The 9,081-nt window shown below is 38.8% G+C and overlaps 4 protein-coding genes across 4 annotated transcripts in view; 1 reads left to right on the top strand and 3 right to left on the bottom strand.

Annotated features, from left to right (window-relative positions):
- The window catches only part of SARC_06612 (hypothetical protein), a 2,443-nt gene extending 1,291 nt beyond the window's left edge, over window positions 1–1,152 (top strand). The window contains exons 2-3 of the mRNA XM_014299479.1: window positions 262–412; window positions 809–1,152. Of these exons, the coding sequence (XP_014154954.1) occupies window positions 262–412; window positions 809–975 (318 nt within the window). The 3' untranslated portion in view covers window positions 976–1,152. The remainder of the gene's footprint in view (window positions 1–261; window positions 413–808) is intronic.
- Window positions 1,153–1,372: 220 nt separating this feature from the next.
- SARC_06611 (hypothetical protein) lies at window positions 1,373–3,905 on the bottom strand. Its single transcript, XM_014299478.1, has 3 exons — window positions 3,694–3,905; window positions 2,409–3,515; window positions 1,373–2,177 (listed from the first exon to the last, which is right to left on the bottom strand). Exons 1-3 carry the CDS (start codon window positions 3,820–3,822, stop codon window positions 1,782–1,784), a joined length of 1,632 nt encoding a protein of 543 aa, XP_014154953.1. The 5' UTR covers window positions 3,823–3,905; the 3' UTR covers window positions 1,373–1,781.
- Window positions 3,906–5,847: 1,942 nt separating this feature from the next.
- Window positions 5,848–6,288, bottom strand: SARC_06610 (hypothetical protein; the record flags this gene model as incomplete). Its single annotated transcript, XM_014299477.1, has 1 exon — window positions 5,848–6,288. The coding sequence occupies one exon, from the start codon at window positions 6,286–6,288 to the stop codon at window positions 5,980–5,982; it is 309 nt and encodes a 102-aa protein (XP_014154952.1). The 3' UTR covers window positions 5,848–5,979.
- Window positions 6,289–7,496: 1,208 nt separating this feature from the next.
- Window positions 7,497–8,561, bottom strand: SARC_06609 (hypothetical protein). Its single transcript, XM_014299476.1, has 3 exons — window positions 8,422–8,561; window positions 8,101–8,271; window positions 7,497–7,716 (listed from the first exon to the last, which is right to left on the bottom strand). The coding sequence occupies exons 1-3, from the start codon at window positions 8,533–8,535 to the stop codon at window positions 7,537–7,539; spliced, it is 465 nt and encodes a 154-aa protein (XP_014154951.1). The 5' UTR covers window positions 8,536–8,561; the 3' UTR covers window positions 7,497–7,536.
- Between the last annotated feature and the right edge of the window lie 520 nt (window positions 8,562–9,081).

The following is a 9,081-nucleotide window of genomic DNA, read 5'->3' as shown; positions in this document are numbered from 1 at the left end:
TATATATGTGTGTGTATGTATGTATATATATATATATATATATATATATAACATTTTCCCCATAGTTATTCTCTGCCTATATGGTCATGTAATGTAAATGCTTTGAACCCATTATTTAGGTAATGGCATATGGCAAACGAAGGAATGTGAATAGAGAAGCGCTCAACGGTTTCCGGAGCAGAAAAGTCAAACCGGGTAACCCCATAGTTATTCTCTGCCTATATGGTCATGTAATGTAAATGCTTTGAACCCATTATTTAGGTAATGGCATATGACAAACGAAGGAATGTGAATAGAGAAGCGCTCAACGCTTTCCGGAGCAGAAAAGTCAAACCGGGTAAAGTGTGGTTCAATGTCGACGACCTTTTTATCAAGATGCCACAGGTGGATGGCAAACGACTTATAGAAAAAGGTGTATGGTGTTGAAGGTTATAACTCATGAGTGGTGTTGAAGGTTATAACTCATGAGTGATATTATAAATTATTTATAGAAGAATGTGTGTAGTTTGCAGAGTTATATCGCTTTTGTGTTGTTAGAGATTCTGCATAGAAAAAGGGGTGTGGTGTTAAGGGTTGTTGCTCAATGTTCAGAATGCGGAGTGAAATATTTGTATACGTGGCACTGCTTGGAATCTATGGCGTAATTATACACGTGGGGGTTTTTATGATTACGTACCTTTGTAGGCGACTTCTTCTTCTAGTCTGAACCTGTACCTTTGCATGAAGTTTTCACTATATGCGAATTTGGTTCGATGACATATCAAAGACTCAACATGCATCCTATTTGGTTTGGTGTACATCGGATTAGATCAAACGGTGTTAACGGACGAAATGGCGGTGCTGCGAACGAATATGAAGAATAAGACGATGGAACTACAGAAATTAGAAGGGTCTGAGGTATCTTCGTTGGGATTAGAACCCATGACGAAGAATGATACAGCTGCCCCCGAAACTAAACCACAAAGGAAAAGATAAAAAAGCCTAAGAACTGTTATTTCAGCCTGCATAATAATTAAATTTAGATCTTATTCAAGAGACCGAAAACAGATCTCTTGATCGCAATTGCTTTTTCTGCTGACTGTCTTACATTTGGTGCGAATATGGCGTTTGATACAATTATTAGCCATGGCCCTCAAGCTAGAGAAAGTCTCGGATGGAAGCTTAACAAATTACCCTTGGGGGTGGTGGGGTTCGTGAATTCCTACAAATACTTTGTCTAGGACACCATGAGTTACTTATCTACATTTGAATCATATTCACTGTGCGTGTCTCCTAGGAGAACATACGTATAATAATCTTTGAAGTTACATTTCGAATTGTGGCGGGTACTAATCCTGACAAACTCGGATTTTCTTACTTGCACGTACTTTCAGAATGCATGATCAACACCAAAATCGCACGTGCCAAAACTAGCAGCTAAAACTACTTATCGCAATGCTTTATTTCAACAAACTGAATCCAACTGTATTTCCGTTTATCTCGGGAAGATAACCTCCTGAGAGAGCCAAATGGGCTGAACGAACGTACAGTTGTGCCTATGGCACACATTTTATCTGTGCTGTGCGGAGCTCACTTCCAGACAATCGAGTCTATTTCACTTCATTAGTAGTAAATTTGGTTTAACGTACTATTTATCGATATGCCACCACATTCTTCCGAAACCCCGACACCGCATATAGTTTTATTCTTGCCAACTGTTTCTTCATGCTCCGATTTTTTTTTGCACCAGGCTGATGAGTACAACTGCACACCATATTCTCTTGTATTTACCTCCCTGGTAATCACCTATAAGCGGCGTCCATCAGACTATTCTTCCTCAGTAGTGCAATAAGGTGATCGTGCTCATCACGCTCGGCACACCAGGCCATGTACTCTGAGCTGTTCAAGAAGGCAGGCAAAGAATTACGCGTCACCAGAATAGAAACCTCCATGAAAGCATCGTCGAACAGGGCTTTCGAATCATAGTAATCTCCAGTATTGAGCTTTTTGAGCGTCTTTTCTCGGACAGGGGCAGTGATATTCACTTCTTGTGGGCTGTCAGCTACAATAAACTCATCTACAATAGCCCTCACTACGGATGCATCATCTCTATTGTTGTTACAATCCAGCACACTGCGCAAGAACAATATATTCTCTTCGGCGTGCATCTTCTTTACTTGAGCAAGGAAAAGATCCGCCTGTGACAGAATGAAATTGGGGAACACGGTATAAGCATATGAATACCTAGATCGGCTTGCTATATAATTGATAACCTAGATCGGCTTGCTATATAATTGATAACCTAGATCGGCTTGCTATATAATTGATAACCTAGATCGGCTTGCTATGCAATTTTGGAACTAACACACCACACACTTTTAAAGTTCCAAATAAAATCGCAGAGGAAAAATCAAAAGATCGTCACTTACCGTTTCTGGAATCCTTAGAAGATTGACGACACCTTTCCTGTTCTCACCCTCGCGGAAATGCTCACCCTCAAGATCGAGCCCACGAAGTGAACTACCCTTTGTGATTTTACGGCCAAGCACTCGAACAATAATGAACCCGAAGTTCTCTATTCCGATCACCCAAAGCTTAAACCATGTCTCAAAGAACCACAGATACCAGATATCTGCAGGATTGTCTGACACGATCCCATAGGCAATGGCTGCCCAGGTACCCACGAAAAAGATCATATACATGCGGACATTGCCGACGAAATCAATGAAGTAATCCTTAGCTCCCCAAGCGGACCAAACCAGGTAGAAATAGTGCACGTTGTGAATTGCTACAAACACAATAGTACCAGAGAACTTCTCTGTAGCCGTGCAAGGTGTGGTGGGGTCGACGGCGTATTCACAGATGGCCATAGACATGAACGCCGTTAGAAAGTACAGTACGAGGTAAATGATCGGTACACCCCAGTACGAAGCGAACCGATTCCTGTGGACATACAACTCGTTGATGTACCGCATGCGCGCGACCACCGGCACGATCATATTCAACGCAAAGAAATTGACAAGTGTAATTAACCAAAAACCTACAAGTGACAGCCACGTATCGTTCATCCCCGTAGCAGTGATAGCTTTGATGCTGGTGATTTGCATGATGATACTTGCACTGATAAGTACACTCACCTCTAAACAGAGGGCACACGCACAGTAGTTGATTATGAAACCGTGGTGTCGAGATCGAACTTCGGGTTCTTTCCAAAAAAAGGCAAAGAAGGCGATCAGTGCTAGAAGGGCAAAAATGGTCGGGACAATTACGCTGACTACTATGATATAGACATCACGTCCGTTCATGATAATTTCCATGAGGTCGTTAGCCTGTTGCTTTACCAGGAAGAAGAAGCAAACGGCCAAGCCAAATATCAGCGGATAGACCAGTATGGACAGCGCCCAGGAATATATATTACTGGTCCGCCTAATCTGAGCGGCGCGCTTGTTGTACTGGACATTGAGATCCTCGGTGCTATCTTCTTCAACCTTATCCATACTTAATATGGTGGATCCGACAGCATTTTGCCCTGCCAACTGTGATAATGACAGTAGATAAATACATAAGCAATCCACGATGCTCGTTAACTCATATGAAACTGCCACAAGATGCGCATATGCACATCACCGCAATCACAATTTCTCACCACCACGTACACACGATAAGCATTCTAACGCAGTCGATATCAGTGAATAAAGCAATTCAAGTACACACCAGTTCTCTATTTAATTCAGCAGTTGTTTCCTTTCTGGATGGCTTCTTCGACACTTCCGACATGTTCTCCTGCAGAGGAACTGCACTCATAGCCGTAACATTATCGCTGCTTACAAATAAGTCCGCCATACTCTTTATTTTTCAATCCAATAATCAATACGTTCAATTTAATCAAATGGCAGCGGGATTGTGCGCAACGACACATGAATCACAGAAGCTATATACTGCTGCGTTTTTTAATTAATTTATTTTAAATATGTTCTGTGGGGAATGATTTTTCAACAAACCGAAACAAAAAAAGATTCAGGTGAACGAAGAGGGGGAAACTCTGGATTACATAATCGGAACATGCGAGTTGTTTGAAAAAAATACAAATATGTAATAGAATTTTATTTTAAAAATATATAAACAAAAGATTAAAAAAAGAGATAAAAAGTACAGCATAAATATTTACATTGTTCTCTTAATTTAAAGAAATGAGTTGCTTGAAAAAAAATACAAATATGTAATAGAATTTTATTTTAAAAATATATAAACAAAAGATTAAAAAAAGAGATAAAAAGTACAGCATAAATATTTACATTATTCCCTTAATTTAAAAAAATAAAAATTAATAATAGATACTTATATTTATTTAAACAAAATTACATCATTAGCCTTCTTTTTTTCACGTTAAAAAATATTTAAGTCCTAAAAGAAGAAATACAATATTTACACAGTGTTTTCCATTTTGAACAAAAAACAAAAAATTTACACAGCACACACAACTCACAACAACAACTTTTCTTGTTTTTTGTTTTTAAAAATAAAATAGAAATATCTACCGCCACAACTCACTGTGAAGTACTCACAACTCACAAAAGCCACAACTTGAAGACTGAAACTCTGAAACTTGAAAGTGAAGTGAGTGAAGTGATAAATAAGTTTTAAAACTCCAAGACAGAAAACAGGACGCAAGTAGAACTAGAGTAGACGAGAGAGAGAAGGGGGTCTAAAAGAAGTCTACAACTCCAGTCTCCACATTCACATTTCGCAATGGCACAATCCTTTACATTCTCAAATGAAATCACTACTATAGTACTAAGGCCTAAGCGTACAATGAGCAAAAGGTTATCGACAAGAAAAATACCACTCATATTTTTATAAATATAGTGGTTTAATTGGTCATGATCTTTAAAAAAATTACAGGAATATTTTTTCGCGCGAAAAAAAAATCTCTATACAAAAATAAACAAACGCAGCATCAGGCCCCGCAGGCCCGCTCTATTTTAAAAAACAAGCAGCGCAGAACCGCCGACAAACTGCGCCACAGCAGCCTCATTCAGTCTCTCTCCCTCTTATTACCGGGTCACCAATGAAGGTCCTAACACCACTCTTACATAGGGAGTAAGGGGGAGTTCATTGTTCACACTATAAATATACGCACAGAATACAACAAGAACACAAGAGAGTCGCACTCACACACACACACACACACTCACAGTCTCACACACACACACTCACAGTCTCACACACACTCACACACATGGCCAGTCCGACTTAAAAGAAGCGACGAGTACAAATCTGAAATCACAACAAGAAAGTGAAACCCGCCACGCACAACAGCCAACAGGTTACCACTCACCAGCTCTACTACTAGAGTCAGCTACCACAACAACGTAGCATGCGAGTATGTAAATATTTTATATTTACAAATCGCAACACGATTCACAATTTCAGTATTTCACAGGTCACAACTCACAACAAACATGTTTATTACTACTTTTTTAGCATTGTTATTTCTACAAATTTTAATAAAAATTGACACAATTGACAAACCCCCAGCGGCCCAGCGGGCTCCCGTCCCATGTTAATAAATACACGTCTGAGTCTGTCCTACTTTTAACTAAAAAATCGCGTATGAACCGGGACAAAATGACCGAAATCTTGAGGCAGTGACTTTTTCATCAATTGCGCTATTGGGTCAAACCCTATTTTATCATGCTCATCGGAATAAGCCGGAAAATGTGACCAATTCGTTCGTTTGAACCAACCCCGTAGCAACAATATTTCGCAAGTTAGCTGTATACTGTGAAGATCTCACATACACAACACAGAAAACATGCTAACAGCACATGTAATGGTGCTGTAAGACTGTTCTTAGGCTTGAGAAATCTTTTAACCACATCAATAAAGACGTACAATGAAGTATAGACCTGTACACTTCGGATTATGGGCGACGTTGACGAAATCAGTCATTTAATGGTCATTAGATTGTTATAAGATCAGATTCAGATGCTCGATCTTTTACAGTGTTACTCTTATAAGTGACTTCTTAGACTTAGTTTTGCAGTACGAAAGTTTTGCCTTGATCCTACCATCCTTTGGAAAGTCTTCAGAAAGACTATTATCCCCTCGTACGTACAATGCCTTCAATGCAGGTATCAATTTCTGCCATTTGATCTCAGTATCAGCTTCTACCATATCCATTATATCTTGTTGATATATTTTGGGGAAACTCTCTGTCTTTGTACGTGCTCTTTTTCCAGCAGGCGGCACATATACTTCGCCTCTATCCGTAGCTTCAGCCTCGGCTAATCTCTGCTGCTTTTCCATTTCGACTTCTTTTTTGCGCCTACTTTCAAGACTCTTCCTCGCTTGTGTCACCGTTGATATTTGTGTTCGTATAAGCATTTCTCCTGGAAGCGAATACCGCCCAGGATACATCAGCTTGAGCTGGGCAAGCATTGATCCAGGTTGCACCTTTAAAGAATAATCACTCTCGCCTTATGTCCCGGTTCATACGCGATTTTTAGTTTAGAAATACATCTGAAGAGAATGAGTCTTGTTTTCCTTTTTTTTTAAACAAAAGACTCCTCGTTGAGGGTCACTTCACACTCTTGAGACTTGAGACTTGAGAGTCTGTACTCTGAGTCTCTGTAGCCTCTCATTAGTCATTATGAGACTCACGAGATTCTATGCTCTTGTGTACAGAGACAATAGACTTTAGAGTAGAGAGCGTTCATTAATGATTAATTTATAAAAAATATGATCATTTTACTTTTCATGTGCGTACACATATTGTTTTTTTTATATTATAAAATAACATTTAAAAAAAAGACACCTGGTGACCTAGGGCCCTGGGCCTGGGCCAAGGGCAGTTAGGCTGGCAGCAGGGAGACACGTCGCCCGTTTGTGCACCTTTGAGCCTTAAGGCTTTGAGGCTTTGCTTTCGGCTTTCAAGTGCATTCAGCGCGCTCATAGAGTCATAGTCTAATAGAGGTTCATCTGGTCAATATACACAATCAAGATAAGGAATGGTTTTATCATTGGCTAATATCTAAAATGTATTAAATATAGTCCTGTGAATCTTCAATATTGTCAAAAGTCATAGCAAAAATATTTAAAAAAAACTCATAACAAAAGAAAGAGGAATTTAGCAACTATTTTGCTTGCGCTGATATTTTTTTTTGTCATATTTGTATTTTTGTGATTTAAATTGTAATCATTTTCTTGTGGTCTATTGTTAAAAAAAATGTCGAACAAATACTTTGTTTTATACTTTTTTTTTGTATCGGAGTTTCACAGACTGTCACAGTCTCTCAAGTGTCGATACACATTTGATTTACTCCGCAGTTTAAAAGATATAAAAAATGGAGTACATGTTATTTACATAGCAGGATAGCCAAAGCCCTCTAATTATACATTAGCAGCCTTTTCAAGTTTTCAGATTAAAAAAACAACTGGAAGTCTGGAACACGAAGATATTTTTTTCTATTAATTTTGTTAAAAACAATACATAAAATGCAACAAATAGAAAAAAATCAGTTGTTCACTTGTATTTTTATTTCTTTCAGAATTGATTTATACTAGTCCAAGGGCAGTTCGCACACTCGGCAGTGTCAGGCAGGTGTCGGAGTCTATCAAGCGAGTTACAAACTCGGCTATCTTTGCTTTGCGGTGCTGGATTACGGGGTACGAGTACTTCTTGGCGCCCCACACTTTGGGCGCGAATTCGAATCGGTATAAGATTGCTAGATTTTCCTAAGTGAGGAACAGACCATCGAGTTTAAGCACAAAATGGAAAGGACGATTCCGATTGGAGCAAATACATAGTATATATTACTTATTGTATAAACAAACATAAAATACAGTAGAAGGCTGAAATGAACTACGCTTCAGTGTGGCTTCCCTTGGAGAATTCGGACGATTACTCCAGGTATCTGTAGCGCAATGTACACATAATCTAGACACGTGGACACCAACCTAAAAACATCGAACTCGCGCGGTAAATAGTTGATATTTGTGAACGAGGGACGCTGGAAGGTTCCGCTGTGGTGCCTCAATAGGCGAGAAAAAAATACAGATTCAAGTACACCACAAACAAAACACGATCATTATCATACTTGTAGAGTGTTGCATGTATACCTTTTTTAAGGCGGTGTAAAAATTGTATATGTTGGAGAAGCGCTCTCGGAGCCTGTGTTTGTCACCATTAATGTGAAATGTTATGATATAGTAGGTCGGACTACCCATGGGCTGTTCGACGGCGCACTTGCACGTATTCTGGGTCTTCCCCGGTGCTCCTTCTTCGGATTCCTGTGGAATATATGGACACAGCTGAGGAGATTACGGAACAAATGGCACTGTTTGTATGTACGTGGATGTGAACATGTATACATGAGAAGTACCCACTATATACGTGGATATTCTAGTGTAGTATAGTGCACTTTCAGAACATTGTCTTACCCCACTGCTGCTTTCAATTAGCAGTCCTTCATCGTCGGTCATGAATGTTTGCGGCACTAGTTGTTGTGTGTGAGACTTGATCGGGCGGGGGGGATGCGTCGCAGCGTGGATCATGGTCGTGACGGTGGTGAATGTATTCTGCGGATAGAGGGAGATGTGTTTATTAAAACACGGAATCGGAAATCTACCTAGTCTAACTCAACCCTTACTCAGTGTACGTATCAGGAAATACATGGAGTTGACCATTTTGGAATTCTTATTCGCGCGAAGGAGTATACAGCATTAGTTGTTATGTGTGGGATGTGGCCGAACGGAGATAATATATATATATATATATATATATAATACCCATACGCACACCTGTAACTAAATATATATACATATATATACATAATATTAATGTACATATACATATATATATACGTATACAAACACAAACACACAACTATGCATATATAGATATATATATAATAGAAGATACAAATACTATATATATACATATAAATATATATTTATGTTTATATATATATATATATATATATATATCTATAAATATTAAAATATAAATATATATATACACATACATACACAAATACGTGCATCCACTACCACTACCTCAACCTCACCCACATACATATAGATATATATACATACATATAG

Source organism: Sphaeroforma arctica (genome assembly GCF_001186125.1).
Source record: "Sphaeroforma arctica JP610 unplaced genomic scaffold supercont1.478, whole genome shotgun sequence".
NCBI classification, from domain to species: domain Eukaryota; class Ichthyosporea; order Ichthyophonida; genus Sphaeroforma; species Sphaeroforma arctica.
Note: the sequence above shows the minus strand (reverse complement) of the source record. Positions and strands in the feature narration are given on the sequence as shown.